Genomic DNA, 22,735 nt, shown 5'->3' on the forward strand with positions numbered 1-22,735 from the left:
CTTCATGCCAAGGTGCAGACAGTGGTATGCTACTAAGTGTTTAACAACCAGCTACCTGAAAAAAAAATACGGCCCTGATTTTAGTGTCTACTTATTTCCGTGGTGTATATACTCCCAGCATGATTAATTGCAAACTATGAGCAGTCTAACAACTGGCTCTCAAAATTCCGGAAAATTTAACAGTTGGCTTTTGTGAGACAGGATGGGTTGGCTCTAGCATTTCTGTTTTATATATACTATGTCTTCCTTCCCAATATTTCATTGCCTCACTGCCCAAACCTTAGAAATGACTATCTAGGGACTTCCCTGGTGGTCCAGTGGCTAAGAGGGTTGAGTTCAGTCCCTAGTCAGAGAATTCAATCCCACATACCACAATTATCAATAGGAGAGTCCACATGCCACAACTAAGAAAAAAACAAGATCCCACACATCACAATTAAAGACCCCGCATCCTGCAATGAAGATCGAAGATCTGTGTGCTGCAACTAAGACCCAGAGCAGCTAGTCAATAAATCCTAAAAAAAGAGAAAGAGAAATGACACTTTACCTGAATTTTGTGTCCATCATCATTTGCTTAAAATCATGGTTTTATTTAAATTATATATATATGACTAAATAATATATTCTTTAATTTTGCTAGCTTTTGAACTCTATAAGAGTATAATACTGAAAGTAGTAAACTTCTGGAATCATCTTTTCTTCCCAACCTCAGTTCACTACGATGTATTCATGGTATTGCATTTAACTATAGTTCATTCATTTCCCTTGCTGTGTAATATTTTATTGTTTAAATATATCAAAATTTATTTTCCAACTTATTGAGTGGGCATGGGGTTGCTTGCCTTTCTTGGTATTATGAACACAATTGCTTTAAACATCCTTCTGTATATGTGGCCTTGAACACCTGGTAACTGGTGTTACTTGTCCAGGTGTGGCCTCCCAAAATTCGTCTGCTGAAGCCTTAAACCCCAATGGTTATGTGGCTTTATCTGAAGATAGGGTCTTTAAGAGGTAATTAAAGTTGAATAAGGTTATGAGGTTGGGACTTTAATTTAATAGGATTGTGGTCTTATAAGAAGTCTACATTGTGAGGATATAGTGAGAAGATAACTGTCTGTAAGCCAGGAAGAGAGCACTCAAAAGAAACTGACCTTGTTGGCATTCTGGTCCCAGATTTCCAGCCTCTAAAGCAACTTGTTTTCCTAGGGGTTTTACCAATTTACAGTCCTATTAGCAATATATAAAAGTACTCACTGATGAATGAACTCTGCCACATCTTAATTTTTCCTAATTGAATGAATATTTAATGGTATCTACTTGTGGGCTTAATTTGCATTTTCCAGGTTACTAATGAAGTTGAGTATCTCTTTATATGTCAGTGGCCATGTGTATTTTTTCGTCCATGAAAAATCTTTTCATGTCATTTGCTCTGTTTTCTATTAGGTTGCTTATTTATTTACTTACATATTATTTATTTTATTTTTAAAAGGGATTTCTTTACATACCTTTATACCCATCTCTTATCAGTCATAAATGTTGCAAATACATTCTGCAAGTTTTTAGATTTTCCTTGAGGTATTTTTTGAAGAACCAGTCTTGGTTGTAGTGCAGTAAAAATTGTCAATACTTTCTTTATGGTTAGAGCTTTTGGGGTCTGGTTTAAGAAATCCTTCCTATTTGAATATCATAAAGATAGGCATATATTTTCTCTATATTTTAATTTTTTAAAAAATTTTGTTCTAACCCCTTAATTTATCTGGAATTTAAAAATTTTGCCTTTTGAATTGCTATTTCTTTCCTCATTGATCTGCCATGATACTTATATATCAAAGTTTCATAAATGTCAGGTACTAATTCTGGCTCTTTTTTTTTCCTTTTCCATTTTGTCTATTCTGCACAAATATAATGATTTATTAATGACTATATCTCTGGTTTTGGAATAAGTCTTGGGAATTCTCTGGTAGTCCAGTGGTTAGGATTTTGGGCTTTCACGGCTGGGGGCCCAGGTTCGAATCCTAGTTGGAGAATTAGGGTCCTGCCAGCTGTACAATATAGCCAAAAAAAAAAAAAAAAAAAGTCTTGAAATCTGGATAATAGGCTGTTTTAATTGCTGTAGTTTTGGAATATGTCTCAGTGTTCGGTAGGGCAGGTTCTCCCTCCCTTCTGCCATCTTTTTCTTTAAATGTGTTTTGGCTGTTCTCGGCCTTTTGTTCTTTCCTATATGTTTTAGGGTAAATTCGTAAAAATTTTTAAAAATTAATTTATTTTTTTATTGAAGGATAATTACTTTACAGAATTTTGTTGTTTTTTGTCAAACCTCAACATGAACCAGCCATAGGTACACATTTATCCCCTCCCTTTTGAACCTCCCCCCATCTCCTCCCCATCCCACCCCTCCAGGTTGATACAGAGCCCCTGTTTGAGTTTCCTGAGTCACACAGCAAATTCCTGTTGGCTATCTGTTTTACATATGGTAATGTAAGTTTTCATGTTACTCTTTTCATACATCTCACCCTCTCCTCCCCTCTCCCCATGTCCACAAGACTATTCTCTATGTCTGTTTCTCCACTGCTGCCCTGTAAATGAATTCTTCAGTACCATTTTTCTAGATTCCGTATATATGCATTAGAATATGATATTTATCTTCCTCTTTCTGACTTACTTCACTCTGTATAATAGGCTCTAGTTTCACCCACTTGATTAGAACTGACTCAAATGCGTTCCTTTTCTATGGCTGAGTAATATTTCCTTGTGCATATGTACCACAATTTCTTTATCCATTCATCTGTCGATGGACATCTAGGTTGCGTCCATGTTCTAGCTATTGTAAATAGTGCTGCAATGAACAATGGGATACATGTGAATTTTTCAATTTTGGTTTCTCAGGGTGTATGCCTAGGAGTGGGACTGCTGGGTCATATGGTGATTTTATTCCTAGTTTTTTTAAGGAATCTGCATACCGTCTTCCATAGTGGCTGTATCAATTTACATTCCCACCAACAGTGCAAGAGCATTCCCTTTTCTCTACACCCTCTCCAGCATTTATCATTTGTAGACTTTTTGATGATGGCCATTCTGACTGGTGTGAGGTGATATCTCATTGTAGTTTTGATTTGCATTTTTCTGATAATGAGGGATGTTGAGCATCTTTTCATGTGTTTGTTAGCCATCTGTATGTCTTCTTTGGAGAAATGTCTGTTTAGGTTTTTTCCCCCACTTTTTGATTGGGTTGTTTGTTTTTCTGGTATTGAGTTGTATCTGCTTGCATATTTTGGAAATTAATCCTCTGTCAGTTGATTCATTTGCTATTATTTTCTCCCATTCTGCGAGTTGTCTTTTTACCTTAGCTGTGCAAACTCTTTTAAGTTTAATCAGGTCCCACTTGTTTACTTTTGTTTTTATAAATTTGTAAAATTTGATGGATTTAGATTGCATTGACTCTAAAGATCTGTTAGAGCTGAACTGACAACTTTGTGATATAAAGTTGACCTATTTGTGAATATGGGATGTAATTTATTTAGGTCTTATTTGATGTAGTTTTGTAAAATTTTATAATTTTTTTGTGTAGAGTATACACATATTTTATTATTTGTATTTTTGTTGCTTTTGTAGATATTGTACTTATAACTATATTTTCTAATTTTTTATTACTAATTCATAAAAGTGCAACAGTTTATTCATCTGTCAACTCTATTCACCTGTTGTTTTTAATAATTTATCTATTAATTTTTTTTTGTTTTTCTATGCAGATAATCATTATTTGCAGAAAATAGCTTTCATTTTTTTCATTCCTAATCATTATGCCTTTGTCCTCCCCCCTCCACTTTTTTTATTGTGCTGGCTACAGACTCTAGAACAATAGAATTAAAGTGGTGATAGCAACTGTGCCTGTCTTGTTCCCGATTTTAAAGGGAATACTTTTTCTAATCTTTACCCTTTTGAATAATGTTTCTTGGGGGTATTTTTGTAGGTTCCTTTGATGAGGTTAGGTTATTCCTACAATTCTTTTTTTTTTCCCTACAATTCTTAATGAGTTTAAGGAATTCTCTACAATATCTAGTTCACTAAGAAAGTTTCTTCAAAATAGTTATGAATAGTTTTCAATTTTATAAAATTTTTTGCTTAATTATGATTATACATTTTATTTCTTTAATTGTTAATGAGGTTAATATTTATAGACTAAAAAAATTAAAACAGTCTCCCATTCTTGAGCTAAACCCAATTTGTTTACTACATATTACTTCTTCCACACAATACTGGGTTCAGATTGCTAATATTTTGTTTAGGATTTTTGTATTTAAATTTATGAGTGTAATGGGTCTGGGTTTGGTATTAAGTTCATGAAGATGAATTTAGATTGGATTTGCATTGACTCTAAAGTAATGCATGGAGCCCAGGAGGCTGTGAAAGTGGTGCTCATGGTCTCGATGGTCATGAACCTGCTGGAACTCATGGACAGCTCAACCACGTTTGTCTGGATGGCGAATGCAGCAGGGGACAGAGGAGGCCCTGGGACTCTCCCTCGGTCCATGGTATTTCCAGAGACTCCCCTTCCCTTAGCCTATAATTCCTGCCTTCTCTCACTCTTGCCCTCTGCCCTTGCCTGGGAGTCCGAGTGCCTCAGGGTCCTAGTGGCCTTGAGCTGAAGGCTCTGACTGATTTTGGCTGACCTTGGTCAGCAGTAACAGGAAGCAGGATCTCAGTTCCCTGACCAGAGATTGAAGCCAGGCCATGGCAATGAGAGCTCTGAATTCCAACCACTAGACCATGAGGGCCAGTGGCTAGTGGCAAGGCCCTGGCTTGTCTGCTTTGTAGAAATGAATTTCAACAAAGAGATGGAAAATAGTGAAACAAGTGTTTATTAGGAAGTAAAAATAGTATGTGTGAATAGGCACACATGGATGGAGTCAGAGAGAGTTGTGCTTCTGTGTATTTTATATGGGGCATTTCTTCTGGGTTTCCTCTGGCCAGTCATCTTATATTGCCTGGCTCTGAGTCTGTATTTGGTATACCTCAGGGCCCTCCACTCTTAGCCAAGGTGGATTTCAGTGCAGAGGCCTGTGGGAAAGTTGACACCATCTATTATGGGGTAACACCCCCTCCCTTTTTAGCCCCCCAAGAGCTTTTCTGTGCATGGGTAGTTGGGAAAGTCTCTTTGACCTCAAGAATTGAGAAATATGTATTTTCTTTATCTTTTATCCGGGCAGGACTTGGCTCCTCTCTGCCCCTGCTGTTATGTGTATCTTGGAGTATCTGCCCACAGGGGATTCCCAGGAAGCTCAGTGGCAAAGAATCTGCCTGCCAATACAGGAGATGGGAGGGATGTGGGTTCAATTCTTGGGTCGGGAAGATCCCCTGGAGTAGGCAATTGCAACACACAGTAGTACTATTGCCTGAAAACTTCCATGGACAGAGGAGCCTGGGGGGGCTATAGTCCATGAGGTTGCTATATTCCAAGAGTTGGACTCAACTGAGCGACTGAGCATATACGTACACATTTGTCCATAGGGAACAGACTTCAGGTCCTCAGCCTGGGGCCCATCTATCTCCTGCTTCATGATCACTGCCAGGTGGAGGGTAGGGAGTGATTAATAGAAAGACTAGGGTATCTTATGATTATAATGCCCTCCCGGTCTCCAGTTGTCATACTAGAGGAGGAGAAAGTATGAGGAGCTTAGAAGTTGGGGGTGGTGTTGGTGAAGGTGTTTCTGCTAACTAGAAGAAGCAGCCTCAAGCAGTGGGCTCAGACTTTTCCCCAGCTTCTCTGATACAGGCAGCTCAGGCTGCTTCTCACAAGGAACCAGTGGACCGATGCCCCCTAGAGGGTGGGGCAGGCATGTCACCTAAACAGCCCCCATCCCTTCTAGGGTGCTGGTTGAGAACAGAGGGTTTGTGGAACCAGTGCTTCCTCCACAGGCTTCTTTCACTCCCGAGAGCTCCTCTGACACAAAGACAGGAGGGTTCTGTAGACTAGGAGTTGGGGGGCTCCTGCTCAGAAGCTGGTTTATCTTTAGCACCTGGCTTACCTTTACCAGGAATGGGCTCCTATGAAGTCACCATTCTCCAGTTTCCCTTTCTCCTCTTTCTGTCCTCACCAATTCACATGGGGACATTTCACATGAACACTCAGACATTCACACACACAGTGACTTTGCATATACACATATTCTTACAAACATACATGCTGGTGCACACTGATGCCTTCCCTCGGCAAAAATACACAAACTTCCATAGCACGCTTTCATGAGCACGTGGGGAAATAAGGATTCACTCACACTGTGCGAACATCCAGCCACTCACCCACACATACACAGAACACAACCTTGCACACTCATATAGCTGGGCACAAGCACACCACACATGCATATATGCACAGACACACATATATACACACACTCACATATACATACTTGAAGTGGGCCCTCTTCATGTTGCTAGAAGTATAATCTTCAGAGTGGAGCACAAAAGATAAGAATAAAGGACAGAGGCCAGCATTACTTTCTTTTTATTCCCATCTCACTACCTAACACCCCACTTGTCTAGCACAGATTATGGACGCGAGAGCGTGTGCGCCACTTACAGGAGGGTCAAGAAGGGGGCATCAGTGGCAACCATGACCAGCTTCTTTCGGTGGTCACGCCCAACTCACGGAGCCCAGACTCCTCTCCCTGCTCCAGCCGGGAGCTGGAGCTGGAGCTGGATTCTGTCACAGTGGAGGCTCTATTTGATCCATGAGAAGAGCCCTCCCAGGTCCCACCCAGAGTGGCGCTACAGGGGTCGGCTGGCATAGGAAAGATAACCCTGGCCAGAAAAATGGTGCTGGACTAGACCACTGGCACCCTGTACCCAGGCTGGTTTGATGATGTCTTATGTGTGAGCTGTAGAGTGGGTCCTTATGTGTGGCCCTGCTGGCAGAGGGCAAACTGGACCAGCTCCTCCTCTGGTGTTGTAGGGACAATCAAGCAGCTGTCACAGAGATTCTGAGGCAGCTGGAGTGGCCCCAGTTCATCTTGGATGGCTATGATGAGCCCCAGGGGCCCTTGGGCAGAGAGGTTGAAAAGGCTGAGGTCCCGTCCCATGGAGGAAGTGCTGTGCCCTTGAGTCAGGAGGACGGTACTGCTGAGGTCCTCCCTTCTCATCACCACCCAGACCCTGGCTTCGTGGAATTCAGAGCCCTTGCTGAGACAACCACACTCTGACCACATTCTCAGAGGTTTCTCTGAGGACAAGAAGAGGAGTTATTTAAGCTCCTATTTCACAGATGAGAAGCAAGTTAGAAATGCCCTTGACATTGTGCAAGCAAATGATGTTCTCTACAAAGCATGTCAGGTTCTAGGAATTTGCTGGTTGTCTGCTCTTGGCTGAAGGGCAGATAGAGAGAGGCAGAGAGATCTCAGAAATGCCCAGTCTATACTGTGGTGTAATGTGATCAATTGTAGCTTAAATAAATAGTGGCTTCACAAATTTTGAGAAACTTTTCAAATTTCCACGTTGGAAATAAGCCAAGGCTTGTCACAGACCTTTAGTCTTGGAAGTTTACTGTGACTTGATTTAGCTCCATGCTAATAACATATCATGACTATCCCCAGAGGTGCCTTTAACTGACTTTTCTTTCTGGAAATATCAGTCAGTTCTAAGTGCTAACTCATAATCTCTTTTTTCGGCTTTGGTTCCCTCTGTAGAGAAAAGAAGAAAAAGGGAATTCTAGATGTAGATGTGGTCAGTTCCCAGCTCTCATTTTTTTTTTTTTAATTTTTATTTATTTATTTATATATTCATCAGTCATACCACCTGGCATGTGGGACCTTATTTCCCCAACCAGGGATTGAATCCATGCTCCCGGAACTGGAAGTGCAGAGTCTTAACCCTGGACCACCAGGGAAGCCAGCCAGGCCTCATTTTACGATGAGGAAATTGAAGTTCAGTCAGGGACCCCATCAGGTTCTGGGGTTCTTTAGGTAGCTCTCTAGTCTCCCACACCTCAGCCCATGGTGTAGAGCAGAGGTCTACAAAGACTGTCCAGGCACCACCAACCTAACCCCATTCCGCAGTCCCCCCCCTGCAGCTGAGAGCTTTAACACTGCCTCGGGCCCTCAGACACCCCTCGTTTTGCCTTTCACACAGTTTTATTGCTGTTATGACTCCTCACAAGTCGAGTTCACATGGACCAGTTCCAGAAAGCTGTTGGACGTGCTCAGATATATGAATCCAAGTCAACTCAGCCCTGAGTGATCAATGTGGGACCCCATGACACTAATTATTATGAACTCTTCACACGGAAAGTTTGGTGGATCCACATTTGATAATTATATACATACCTGTTGAACACATAGACTATGCGTATATACAGAATCTGTGTAAGAAACTGCATGCGTGTGTGTGTGCTTGCTCAGTGGCTTTAGTCGTGTCCAACTCTTTGCGACACTATGGACTGTAGCCCGCCAGGCTCCTCTGTCCATGGGATTCTCCAGGCAAGAGTACTGGAGTGGGTTGCCATGCCCTCCTCCAGGGAATCTTCCTGACTCAGATGTGGGACTGATCCCGCATCTCTTATGTCTCTGGCATTGGCAGGTGGGTTATCACTAGCACCACCTGGGAAGCCTGAACGTGTGCACATGTACTTAATTAAAGAGCAGTTTGTACTGGATTACTGAAGAGGCTAGTGGAACCCACTTAGCTAGTCTGTGTTGGCCCCTAGAGAGTTTGAATGGTCTCAGCAGACCAACTCCTGAGAGTCGTAGAGATTTGGGGAACAACAAAACAGGCGCCCAGTCATGTTGCTGGTTTTTCATGGGAACAAGGATACCTGTTTTTAAAAAAATGAATATAATATCCAACTGAAGTTTAGATATGCTATTTTGCATAGAATTCACATTCAAATCAAACTAGATTGAGCAAAAATTAAAAGACCCACTATTTTCTTTCTTTTCTTTTTTAAAGCTGGTTTCTAGTTAGGTCTGTCTGGCTCTTTCTAACAATGTTATCTGGGCTTCCACTCTCTTTCCCCTCTGTTGCTCTTTATATAGTTGCCTTTTGCTCTTATCTGTCAGAGAAGATGGCCACAAGGGGCATCAACCTAAACCATTCTTACAGCCAATAATTCCACAGGGAGGGAATAGTCTTTATGAATAGCTCCTGCAGGGAAGTTGGAGAAGGATTCTGACCTGACCCTGAGCAGGTGTCAAGCCTTGAACAATCTCTTTGGTCTGGACAATGAACTCTGACTTGAGCGACTCTCATGGCCTAGGTCACATTCGATGGGCTGAGTAAGGAACGACCAGCACCTCCTGAAACAGGGAATAAAAAGTGGATCCCCTAAGGAAAGGATTCTGAGCAGACAATATATCATACTGCATACCTATCAAGTGTATACATACTGTACACAGATAAAGGCTTGCTTGGCCTCTAGTCTGGTTGGTTGTCAGACTCTGCCTCGTGGGAATGCTGCTGGCTGCTGTTAAGCAGGGCCTGATAATGAGGTGTCAGGTTGTGGAAACCTAGGAGGCCCCCAGGCTACTGCTGGCTCACTGGTGGGCAGAGTCAGGGTCTTGAAGACTCTGGGGCTGCTGCCCACCCACTGGCAGGTGAAACCAGGGCCTGGGGTTAGTGCCAGACTACCAGCAGGCAGAGCTGGTTCCTGGAGTCTGGCGGCAGGGCATAGGAATCTCAGGGCCCATTTCAGACCGATTATAGGAGATGGGGAAGTGATTCCTGACACAGTTGTGTTGGGGTCAACTGAACACAGCTGTTGTTCAGTTGCTAAGTTGTGTCCAACTCTTTGAAACCCCATGGACTGCAGCATGCCAGGCTCCTCTGTCCTCCACTATCTCCCGGAGTTTCCTCAGATTCACATCCACCGAGTCAATGATGCTATCTAAACATCTCATCCTCTGCCACCCCCTTCTCCTTTTGCCTTCTATTTCCCCCAGGATCAGGGTCTTTTCCAATGAGTTAGCTCTTTGCCTCAGGTGGCCAAAGTATTGGAGCTTCAGCATCAGTCCTTCCAATGAATATTCAGGGTTGATTTCCTTTAGGATTGATTTGTTTGATGAGATCTGAAGTGTCCTGAAGTTTGCATTGCCCTGCCAGTGGGGAGGGTCTGGCCTACATTCTGGTGTCTGCCCACTGGGGGTTGAGGCTGGTCTAGAGGTCTGTGCAAGCTTCCTGGTGGGAGGGGCCTGTGCCTGTCTACTGGTGGGTGGAGTAACGTCTTGGCCCTCTGGTGGGCAGGGTAACAGTGGGCTTAGAAGGTCTTTAGGCGCTTGTCTGCAGAAGGCTGGGGCTGTATCCCTGCCCAGTTAGTTGTCTGGCCTGAGGCATCCCAACACTGGTGCCTCCAGACTATTAGGTGGGGCCAGGTCTTGGCTCTAAATGCTGGAGGAAGGAGCCCACACAATGGCGTCGGCCTGTCAGCTCCTCCTTCAGGGTAGAACGAGCTCCTAGATATGGCTGCTGCTGGTGTCTGTGTCCCCACGGCTAGCTGCAGGTGCCTCTCCAGGAGACTCTCCAAGACCTGCAAGTAGGTCTGGCCCAGGCTCTTATCAATTACTGCTCTTGCCCTGAGTCCCAGAGTGTGTGGAATTTGTGGAGTGGAGTCTCTATTTCCCCTGGTCCTGAGGGGCTCCTGCAATTTAGCCCTCCTGGCCTTCAGAGCCAAATACCCTGAGGGGTCGTCTTCCCAATGCCAGACCTTCTAGATTGGGGAACCTGATGTCAGGGCTTAGAACTCTTGCTCCTGTGGGAAGACCTCTGTGATACAATTATTCTCCAGTTTGTGGGTTTCCCAGCTGGGGGTGGTCCCTCCCACCATGGGTCTTGGTCTCATTTCTTCTTTATGTCGTTAGCTGTGGAAGGTCTTTTCTGGTAGGTTCCAATCTTTTTCACTGATGGTTATTCTGCAGATAGTTGTGATTTTGGTGTGCTCTCTCTCTTTTTTAATGAGTATTTAAAAAACAATTTTATTTGTTCATTTATTTTTGGCTACTCTGGGTCTTTGTTGCTGTGTGGGCTTTTCTCTGGGTGTGGCAAGCAGGGGCTACTCTCTAGCCATGGTGCGGGGGCTGCTCATTGTGGTGGTTGCTCTTGTTGCTGAGCATAGGCTCCAGAGTGCTTGAGCTTTTGTAGTTGTGGCTCCCGGGATCTAGAACACAGGCTCAGCAGTTGTGGTGCACTGGCTTAGTTGTTCCACGGTATGTGGGATTCTCTCAGACCAGGGATCGAACCCATGTCCCCTGCATTGGCAAGTGCATTCTTTACCACTGAGCCACCAGAGAAATCTGATTTTGGTGTGCTCTTAAAAGGAAGTGGGTCTCTTAATAGGAAGCTCTGGGTCACTCTCTAGTCTCTTGGCTGCTCTTCTCATCTGGTCCTTACTTAGCTTCCCTTTGTGGGCTGGGAGGTGTGAGCCATGAGAAAGAAAAAGCTATAGTCAAAAGGAAAGAACTCTGTACATAGGAAACAGCTCTTGGTTCCTTTCTGAAAGAGTGGGGTTTGAGAGTGGCAGGTGGAAGGTGAATCAGACAAAATATAAGATGTCTAGTTAAATTTGAATTTCAGATGGACAATGAATATCTTTTTTACATGGGACATACTTATATTGAAAAATTACTTGTTGTCTATCTGAACCTCAGGTTCAGACTGGGCATCCTGTGCTTTTATTTGCTTAATCTGGCCACCCCATTTGGAGGAGGGTTGTGGTAGAATAGGCGGTAGACGTTGAGCCAGGTGGAGTAAGGTATCAACTGCTGTAGCTCCAATTACCACTGAAATCCACCCCCACCTCTTGCCTTCCCTGGGACTCAAAAGGAAAGGGACCTCTTGTACAACTCACAAACTTGTGAGGATCTATAGCAGGTTAAAATGTGAATGCTTCTGGGTATTCTTGGGAGTATTTGGGAAAGGGTTGCCAGGAAACTAATAACCAAAAAAGATGTCCTTTTCATTATAGGGGACTGGAATGCAAAAGTAGGAAGTCAAGAAACACCTGGAGTAATAGGCAAATTTGGCCTTGAAGTACAGAATGAAGCAGCACAAAGGCTCACAGAGTTTTGCCAAGAGAACACACTGGTCATGGCAAACACCCTCTTCCAACAACACGAGAGAACACTCTACACATGGACATCACCAGATGCTCAACACCAAAATCAGATTGATTTTATTCTTTGCAGCCAAAGATGGACTGGGAGCTGACTGTGGCTCAGATCATGAGCTCCTTATTGCCAAATTCGGACTTAAATTGGAGAAAGTAGGGAAAACCACTAGACCATTCAGGTGTGATCAAATCCCTTTCAATTATACAGTAGATGTGAGAAATAGATTTAAGGGACTAGATCTGATAGACAGAATGCCTGATGAACTATGGACGGAGGTCTGTGACACTGTAGAGGAAACAGGGATCAAGACCATCCCCATGGAAAAGAAATGCAAAAAAGCATAACGGCTCTCTGACTCCTCAGATGCCTCCTTACAAATAGTTGTGAAGAGAAGAGAAGTGAAAAATATAGGAGAAAGGGAAAGATATACCCATTTGAATGCAGAGTTACAAAGAATAGCAAAGAGAGATAAGAAAGCCTTCCGCAAAGATCAGTGCAAAGAAATAGAGGAAAACAATAAAATGGGAAAGACTAGAGATCGCTTCAAGAAAATTAGAGATACCAAGGGACCATTTCATGCAAAGATGGGCACAATAAAGGACAGAAATGGTATGGATCTAACAGAAGCAGAAGATACTAAGAAGAGGTGGCAAGAATACATGGAGTTCAGCTCAGTCGCTCAGTTGTGTCCAGCTCTTTGCGACTCCATGAATCCCAGCACGCCAGGCCTCCCTGTACATCACCAATTCCCGGAGTTTACTCAAACTCATGTCCATCAAGTTGGTGATGCCATCCAGCCATCTCATCCTCTGTCATCCCCTTCTCTTCCTGCCCCCAATCCCTCCCAGCATCAGGGTCTTTTCCAATGAGTCAACTCTTCGCATGAGGTGGCCAAAGTATTGGAGTTTCAACTTCAACATCAGTTCTTCCAAAGAACACCTAGGACTGATCTCCTTTAGGATGGACTGGGTGGATCTCCTTGCAGTCCAAGGGACTCTCAAGAGCCTTCGCCAACAACATAGTTCAAAAGCATCAATTTTTCGGTGCTCAGCTTTCTTCACAGTCCAACTCTCACATCCATACATGACCACTGGAAAAACCATAGCCTTGACTAGATGGACCTTTGTTGGCAAAGTAATGTCTCTGTATTTTTTAATATGCTATCTAGGTTGGTCATAACTTTCCTTCCAAGGAGTAAGCATCTTTTAATTTCATGGCTGCAGTCACCATCTGCAGTGATTCTGGAGCCCTCAAAATAAAGTGTCTCACTGTTTCCACTGCTTCCCCATCTATTTCCCATGAAGTGATGGGACCAGATGCCATAATCTTAGTTTTCTGAATGTTAAGCTTTAAGCCAACTTTTTTACTCTCCTCTTTCACTTTCATCAAGAGACTCTCTACTTCCTCTTCACTTTCTGCCATAAGGGTGGTGTCATCTGCATATCTGAGGTTATTGATATTTCTCCCAGCAATCTTGATTCCAGCTTGTGCTTCTTCCAGCCCAGCTTTTCTCATGATGTACTCTGCATATAAGTTAAATAAGCAGGGTGACAATATGCAGCCTTGACGTACTCCTTTTCCTATTTGGAACCAGTCTGTTGTTCCATGTCCAGTTCTAACTGTTGCTTCCTGACCTGCATACAGATTTCTCAAGAGGCAGGTCAGGTGGTCTGGTATTCTCATCTCTTTCAGAATTTTCCACAGTTTATTGTGAGCCACACAGTCAAAGGCTTTGGCATAGTCAATACAGCAGAAATAGATGTTTTTCTGGAACTCTCTTGCTTTTTCGATGCTCCATCGGATGTTGGCAATTTGATCTCTGGTTCCTCTGCCTTTTCTAAAATCGGCTTGAACATCTGGAAGTTCACGGTTCACATATTGCTGAAGCCTGGCTTGGAGAATTTTGAGCATTACTTGACTAGTGTGTGAGATGAGTGCAATTGTGCAGTAGTTTGAGCATTCTTTGGCATTGCCTTTCTTTGAGATTGGAATGAAAACTGACCTTTTCCAGTCCTGTGGCCACTGCTGAGTTCTCCAAATTTGCTGGCATATTGAGTGCAGCAGTTTCACAGCATCATCTTTCAGGATTTGAAATAGCTCAACTGGAATTCCATCACCTCCACTAGCTTTGTTCGTAGTGATGCTTTCTAAGGCCCAGTTGACTTCACATTCCAGGATGTCTGGTTCTAGGTGAGTGATCACACCATCGTGATTATCTGGGTCATGAAGATCTTTTTTGTATAGTTCTTTTGCGTATTCTTGCCACCTCTTCTTAATATCTTCTGCTTCTGTTAGGTCCATACCATTTCTGTCCTTTACTGTACCCATCTTTGCATGAAATGTTCCCTTGGTATCTCTAATTTTCTTGAAGCGATCTCTAGTCTTTCCCATTCTGTTGTTTTCCTCTATTTCTTTGCATCGATCACTGAGGAAGGCTTTCTTATCTCTCCTTGCTGTTCTTTGAAACTCTGCATTCAAATGGGAATATGTTTCATTTTCTCCTTTGCTTTTTGCTTCTCTTCTTTTCACAGCTATTTGTAAGGCCTCCTCAGACAACCATTTTGCCTTTTTGCATTTCTTTTCCATGGGGATGGTCTTGATCCCTGTCTCCTGTACAATGTCACGAACCTCCATCCATAGTTCATCAGGCACTGTGTCTATCAGAATACACAGAAGAACTATACAAAAAAGATCTTCATGACTCAGATAATCATGATGGTGTGATCACTCACCTAGAGCCAGACATCCTGGAAATTGAAGTCAAGTGGACCTTAGGAAGCATCACTACGAACAAAGCTAGTGGAGGTGATGGAATTCCAGTTGAGCTATTTCAAATCCTGAAAGATGATGCTGTGAAACTGCTGCACTCAATATGCCAGCAAATTTGGAGAACTCAGCAGTGGCCACAGGACTGGAAAAGGTCAGTTTTCATTCCAATCTCAAAGAAAGGCAATGCCAAAGAATGCTCAAACTACTGCACAATTGCACTCATCTCACACACTAGTCAAGTAATGCTCAAAATTCTCCAAGCCAGGCTTCAGCAATATGTGAACCGTGAACTTCCAGATGTTCAAGCCGATTTTAGAAAAGGCAGAGGAACCAGAGATCAAATTGCCAACATCCGATGGAGCATCGAAAAAGCAAGAGAGTTCCAGAAAAACATCTATTTCTGCTGTATTGACAATGCCAAAGCCTTTGACTGTGTGGCTCACAATAAACTGTGGAAAATTCTGAAAGAGATGAGAATACCAGACCACCTGACCTGCCTCTTGAGAAATCTGTATGCAGGTCAGGAAGCAACAGTTAGAACTGGACATGGAACAACAGACTGGTTCCAAATAGGAAAAGGAGTACGTCAAGGCTGCATATTGTCACCCTGCTTATTTAACTTATATGCAGAATATATCATGAGAAAAGCTGGGCTGGAAGAAGCACAAGCTGGAATCAAGATTGCTGGGAGAAATATCAATAACCTCAGATATGCAGATGACACCACCCTTATGGCAGAAAGTGAAGAGGAAGTAGAGAGCCTCTTGATGAAAGTGAAAGAGGAGAGTAAAAAAGTTGGCTTAAAGCTTAACATTCAGAAAACTAAGATTATGGCATCTGGTCCCATCACTTCATGGGAAATAGATGGGGAAGCAGTGGAAACAGTGAGACACTTTATTTTGAGGGCTCCAGAATCACTGCAGATGGTGACTGCAGCCATGAAATTAAAAGATGCTTACTCCTTGGAAGGAAAGTTATGACCAACCTAGATAGCATATTAAAAAATACAGAGACATTACTTTGCCAACAAAGGTCCATCTAGTCAAGGCTATGGTTTTTCCAGTGGTCATGTATGGATGTGAGAGTTGGGCTAGAAAGAAAGCTGAGCACCGAAGAATTCATGTTTTTGTACTGTGGTGTTGGAGAAGACCCTTGAGAATCCCTTGGACTGCAAGGAGGTCCAACCAGTCCATCCTAAAGGAGATCAGTTCTGGGTGTTCATTGGAAGAACTGATGTTGAAGCTGAAACTCCAATACTTTGGCCACCTCATGCGAAGAACTGACTCATTGGAAAGGCCCCTGATGCTGGGAAAGATTGAAGGCGGTAGGAGAAGGGGACGACAGGATGAGATGGTTGGATGGCATCACCGACTCAATGAACATGAGTTTGGTAAACCCTGCTAGTTGGTGACGGACAGGGAGGCCTGGCGTGCTGCAGTCCATGGGGCTGCAAAGAGCTGGACATGACTGAGTGACTGAACTGAACTGAACTGCCAGGAAAAGACTGAATTTATGTAAGTAAATCCACACAGCTTTGAGATTGGGTTGGTGTGCTACACCTGACAATAGCCTGTACTGTCCAGTGACATTTGGGACATGGTTACCATGTGGGAAGTGACTGGCAGATATCTGAGGTGGTGGGTTCTTGGGGAGAAAGGTCGCCCAGCTCTTCCTGCTTCCTGCTTTTAGTGTGTCTTTTCCAGACCACTCTGTGGACAGAGACAATAAAACAGAGATATATCAGGTCTTCCCCAGGTAGAAATGATGCCTCAGCAGGAATTTTACCTGTGACAAAATCAAATGTAACAAAAAAACTTATATTGGTGTCATAAGCATGTCAAAACCATACCAAAGATCAATTTGGTTCAGTTCAGTCACTCAGTCATGTCCGACTCTTTGCGGCCCCATGAATCGCAGCACCCCAGGCCTCCCTGTCCATCACCAACTCCCGGAGTTTACCCAAACTCATGTCCATCGAGTCGGTGACGCCATCCAGCCATCTCATCCTCTGTCATCCCCTTCTCCTCCTGCCCCCAATCCCTCCCAGCATCAGGGTCTTTTCCAATCAGTCAACTCAACCAAAGATAGTAGAACATTTCTGATGGCCTAGAAGTGATAAATATAAATTACTTGTTCTCACTGTTGCTAGTTGAATATACATAAAATATCACTGATGTGAAAATCAGAGTGATTTACTGGACACTCAGTGAAAGCTAAAAAGACTTAGTTCCAAATGTTTGATCTGACACTTTCTACATGTATGTACGTTTTTGTTAAGTTACTTATCTTTTCTGAGCATCAGTTTTTAAAATATGTAGTATTATAAAATAATAATTATAAATTCATAAAAATTATAAAATTAAAACCATATAATAATAACACTTTAGAGAGATGATAAGACTTGGAACTGCTACTACTATATACATATAAATATAATAATAAATTTATTATACAAATATATATAAATAATATATTAAAGAGTATATTTAAGATATAAATAGGCATATTTATAAAATATAGTAAATATTGAATATAGTATAGTGTATATTAATTGTTAATATATTGTACATATAATATACATAAATATTGTATAAAATATAAGCATAATATAAATGTAATGACAATTTTCAATTTATAGCAGCAGTAATGATGACAATTTTATTTATTTATTTTTTACTGGGAGGTTTTATGTTGTTGTTGTTGAAATACATTTGACATATAACAGTGTGAAAATTTAAGGTGTACAACATGATAATTTGGGTGTTCATTTCAGCATAGACTGAACACTGGTTCTAACACATACCTTGTGAAATTAGTAACATTATTGTAGCAGAAATGTAATAGAGGCAGAGAAGTTACTTATTTGCTCAGTCATAAAACTACTCCAGCTATTTTGATTTCAAGTTAAAAAGCCCCAATTATAAAATCATCTGAATGACTTTTTCTCCATTAAAATTTCAGTATTACCATATTTGTACTAGAAAGTATCAAACATATTGGTAAGGACATCCAGGCTTTCTACAAAGTAACCTCAATCAACTTAATGTGTTTCCCATTACTAGAGTATTTCTTAATTGGGGAGGTCATGGTGAAATTGAGCCTCTTGAGTGAAGAGGTGTTTATTCCCCGTAGAAACTGAGAATGTTGCTCCAAGTTTGTGCAATTGAATTTTCTTAGGTCCATATGGGATAGTTTTATGGGCAAGTCTATATAAAGTGGGAGTAAGTTCTTTAGAGAAAGATTCTCCTAGGGCAAACAATTTTTTGGCCATATAATATAAAATCAGTGCATTGAATCACTGAGTTTTGTTTATGGGAGCATTTCTCAACTAAAGAAGTGAAATATAAGTTTAAATGAGATGAAAATTGAGACAATCATTAGGTTAGGAATTGAAGAGTCTATTTATGTACCTGTCAGTGGGTTTACTATTTACAGTTTTTCTCGACGATACTTGGAGATGTCTATCAGTGCTTAGGTAAGAATGCCTACTACACCACCTTTCATATTCACGTATAAGTTTGGGCAATAATAATTAGATGATTGCTTGCACTAATCATCAGTTTATAGAGGTTTGTAGCTGGAGTGGCAGATGGTCATAAATAAGGCTAGTCATAGAGAAAGATGAAATCCAGAGGAGGAAGTGATTTACCCAAGGTCATTTACAGAAAGTTAACACTAGAGTCAGAGGAACATGTCAGTGAATTAGGCCATCATTTTAGTTTATATTAAAAGGAAAAGATGGACCATTCAGGTTTAGTTTTTTTTTTTTAAATGAAGGCAGCACATTTAAAAATTGTTTCTAACTTTATCAGCCCCAGGAGTTTGTATATTTTTAATATACTCTAAATTTTCTTATTTTTAAAACTCATTTGGTTTTACACACCTGGAGTCTAATATATAATTTTGCCTACTAGAAATGATACTTAAAAAGTTTATTTTTCCTGTAGAGTTTACTAATTGGGGGAGTTTTTTGGTATCCAAAATATAATTATTAAAGTTGATACAAACATTTGATTTTAATTTATCACTATAGCTAAATTCAGTAAATCACCTTGCCTTTTATTCTCTGCTATTGCCCTTATGATCTGAGCTCAAGACAACATTACATGTCTTTAGCTTGCCTGTTTTTCTGTCTTGGCTTCCTCATGTCCTACAGTGAAATTTTGCTAGTTTTCAAAGCACCCTCCAAAGGCCAATTCTAGTACTAAGATGTCATTGAATAAATACGTTTGATTTCAGCAAGTCAGCCTTCCTCCTTCCACTTTATGGCCCTTCTACCATGACATCCTCTGCTTATGGCTGTTCACTCTCCTTTTCCATTCGATAGTAGTGTTTCCCTCTTTAAATTTCTAGAGTACTTGTCCTGACTCTGGTTTCCCTTAAATGACAGGCTGAGAAAAGGCATTTTATTTTACTGACAGAAGGAGACTCTGAAGGTTTGGGGAGGGAGGATGATATTGTTTTGGCAGGGGTATGAGGGGTAGATTGGAGGAGAAGTTACAAAACCTGGAGAAGCCAGTTTGGAAACCATTTAACGATGGGAGGGATGTTGAAAGGAGAGGAAAAGAGACAGTGAGCCGGAGCAGTGAAAGTAGGGATGAACTTGCTGAGCCCAGAGGGACTCCAGATTTTAAAGATCAAAGCGTCCAAAAGTGAGGAGGATGCTAGAGGCAGGGGAGAGTTGGTCTGGATGACTGGAGGGGAAATCAGGGGAGAATGAGGTGCTCTGCCCAGAGAGGGGCTCAGGAAGATTGGGAGGAGGATGGTCAGCTCTGCCTGGGGCTGGCTCGCCCACAGGACTGAGACGGCATGTGTGCCTCCTACATGATCATCCACCATGATTCCAGTCTTCCTTCAGCTTGTGTGTCATCTGCATGGAGGGGAAGCTTTGAGGGCTGCAGTTTTCCAAGAACTAATCAGAGCAACACTCATGTCAGAACCAGAAGAGATGTCTTGGGTTATTTGTCTGCTCCCAACCACACAGGGGAACCTGAGTGCAGGAGAAGCAAGGACTCATCTTGGAGGTACTGGCAGTCTGGACTCATTCCTCCAATCTAGTGGTAGTTCCAATCCCACAAGAAGCCTCAAACTTCTACAAACGCCATGGATTCATTCTGGGGCTCTCGTTTTGAATTTGATTTATTTTTCCTTTAGATACTACATTCCTCAAGGGCAGAAAACCCATTCCATGGGTTTTCCTAATTTTAGTATTCATTATTACATCTATTCAGCAAATATTGGTTTATTGTCTATTATATCATTTAGTATCTATTCCAGCACTGAGAATACAGTGAACAACAGAGCAAAGTTCCTGTGGTCCTGGAGCTTATATCCCAGAAGGAGGAGTTAAATAATAAGCATGAAACTCTAATAAGTATGTGGTATTTCAATTGGTGATGAGTGTTATGGCAGAAAAGAAACTAGGGTGATGGGAGTCAGTGAATGATGGGGTAGAGAGTAGTGGGGAAATGAGAGAACGAGAGAGATTGAAAGAGAGAGTGGTTGTTTAAACCACAGGATCAGAATGACAAAAAATGGTGTTTTTTTTAATATCCTTGAAAGTCACTCCAATGGTCGTAAGGATAGGCCATGGAGAATGGACCTCTAAAGTTTATCAGTCAGGCAAATTTCAGTATAGTCAGATCTACTCTGACTAGAAACTGGAGTGCTTGAAACAATTTACTTAGGTTTATCTGAGATAAGTGCATTTAAATCTAACCTCTTTTAAGTGTTTCTGTATTTGTTGGGGTATATTATTTGTATGTTTTTTTTTAAAGAAAGTTATTATAAATTAATTTTGAACCTTGGCATTTATAGTAAATATTCACCAAAATTTTGTTTTAATTTTGAATTACTAATTTAATATTTTTCCAGATGTTTTTTGTTATTTGTTTATTTGAAATACTTAATTTAAAAGTTCGTATATAAACATGAAATTGAAAAGACCAAAGATGCATACATCAATGTATTATCATAGACAATAGATTCTAAATAATATAATGTCTGTGTATATTTTAAGGAAAAGATTAATTTTCCACCTAGCAAAAAATTACTAATGAACATCTGCTGTTATTTTCTACTTTTGAAACAAGATTTCTGAGCCAAAATGCTTCACTTCTTTATTTGTGTTTGGAAGAGTCCCCATTCCAGTATATTAGCCATTCTCAAAATTGCCAACTTGATTTGCCAGAATGAACTCATCATTGTATCGTCTGTCAAGAATATCATACTCGAACTCTCAGCTTTGGATTTTTACTTTATAATTTACATACATGGTCCATAAAAACAATACACACTTCTCTACTGAAATGAAAAGGGAAAATGAAAGCTCGGTGTTTGACTTCATCCTCTTGGGCTTTTCTAATTTTCCTCAACTCCAAGCGCAGCTTTTTGGAGTGTTCTTGGTTGATTATCTGGTGACTCTGCTGGGAAATGCCATCATTATAGTCGTCATATCTGTGGAACAGAGCCTCCACGTTCCCATGTATCTGTTTCTCCTGAACCTGTCTGTGGTGGAAGTGGGTTTCAGTGCAGTCATCATGCCTGAAATGCTGGTGGTCCTCTCCAGTGAAAAAACTAGGATCACTTTTGCAGGTTGTTTTGCACAGATGTATTTCATTATTCTTTTTGGGGGGACCAAATGCTTTCTTCTGGGAGCAATGGCTTATGACCGATTTGCTGCAATCTGCCATCCTCTGAGCTACCCAGTGACTATGAACAAAAGGGTTTTCTTGAAATTAGTAATGTTCTCATGGATCTCATGGATCATGGTGGCTACTGCGCAGACCTCATGGGTTTTTAGTTTTCCCTTTTGTGGCCCCAGTGAAATTAATCATCTCTTCTGTGAGACTCCCCCAGTGTTAGAGCTTGCGTGTGCAAGCACCTTTTTGTTTGAGATCTATGCATTCACTGGCACCATTTTAATTATCATGGTTCCTTTCGTGTTGATACTCTTGTCTTACATTAGAATTCTCTTTGCCATCCTGAAGATGCCATCAACCACTGGGAGGCAAAAGGCCTTTTCCACCTGTGCCTCCCATCTCACATCTGTTACCCTCTTCTATGGCACAGCCAGTATGACTTACTTACAACCGAAATCTGGCTACTCCCCAGAAACCAAGAAGCTGATGTCCTTGGCTTACACGTTGCTCACACCTCTGCTGAATCCACTGATCTATAGCTTGCGAAACAGTGAGATGAAAAGAGCTTTGATGAAATTATGGAGAAGAAAAATGGACTTACATACATTCTGACTGTGCTGAGAAGGCTTGGGGTTTTTGGTCACTGCTCAACGGAACTCTAACTAAATTTAACAAGTGACCAAACATTCTGCATTTCTCAGCATGAACATATATAATTTGCTTAGTTTTTCGAGTTTGACAATACATTAGGAATTTCTCTCTTTTGATTGTTGTCATTGAGTTTTCATTGATAATGTTTTGATAACATGTAATACAACAGTTTATCTGTTTCTCTATTATAAATATCCAAGATATTACTGGATTATTGCTATTAAGGTGAAGGCTCAATAAACATCTAGTTCCATATGTTCATGGTTTTCCCTGGCGGCTCAGACAGTATTGAATCTGCCTGCAATGCAGGAGACCTGGGTTTGATCCCTGGGTCAGGAAGATCCCCTGGAGAAAGGAGTGGCAATCCGTCCAGTGTTCTTGCCTGGGAAATCCCAGGGACAGAGGAGTCTGTCAAACTACAGTCCATGGGGTCCCAAAGAGTTGGACATGACTGAGCGACTAACTCTTACACTTTCTCTCTCTTTCCATATGCTCATATGTACTGCTATTTTATTTCTCTATGACAGATTCCTCAAAGTGAGTCTGATGGATGTAGAGTATATGTGCTTATAAATTTTAATG

General features: G+C 41.5%; 2 protein-coding genes across 2 annotated transcripts; both read left to right on the forward strand.

The window, feature by feature from the left end:
• The first annotated feature begins 4,382 nt into the window (after positions 1 to 4,382).
• NLRP10 (NLR family pyrin domain containing 10) lies at positions 4,383 to 7,429 on the forward strand. Its single transcript, XM_043480792.1, is given in 6 exon segments — positions 4,383 to 4,468; positions 6,549 to 6,888; positions 6,891 to 7,034; positions 7,036 to 7,345; positions 7,348 to 7,362; positions 7,365 to 7,429. Coding segments are annotated over 6 exon segments (960 nt in total).
• Positions 7,430 to 21,169: 13,740 nt separating this feature from the next.
• LOC122450448 (olfactory receptor 10A3-like) lies at positions 21,170 to 22,114 on the forward strand. The gene has a single exon (XM_043482809.1). The coding sequence runs from the start codon at positions 21,170 to 21,172 to the stop codon at positions 22,112 to 22,114; it is 945 nt and encodes a 314-aa protein (XP_043338744.1).
• Positions 22,115 to 22,735: the final 621 nt, after the last annotated feature.

The sequence above is a fragment of the Cervus canadensis genome, chromosome 11, assembly GCF_019320065.1.
Source record: "Cervus canadensis isolate Bull #8, Minnesota chromosome 11, ASM1932006v1, whole genome shotgun sequence".
Lineage (NCBI taxonomy): Eukaryota > Metazoa > Chordata > Mammalia > Artiodactyla > Cervidae > Cervus > Cervus canadensis.

Coding starts and splice junctions, on each gene's coding strand:
- LOC122450448 (XM_043482809.1), top strand. CDS start 21,170: ATGAAAAGGGAAAATGAAAGCTCGGTGTTTGACTTCATCCTCTTGGGC.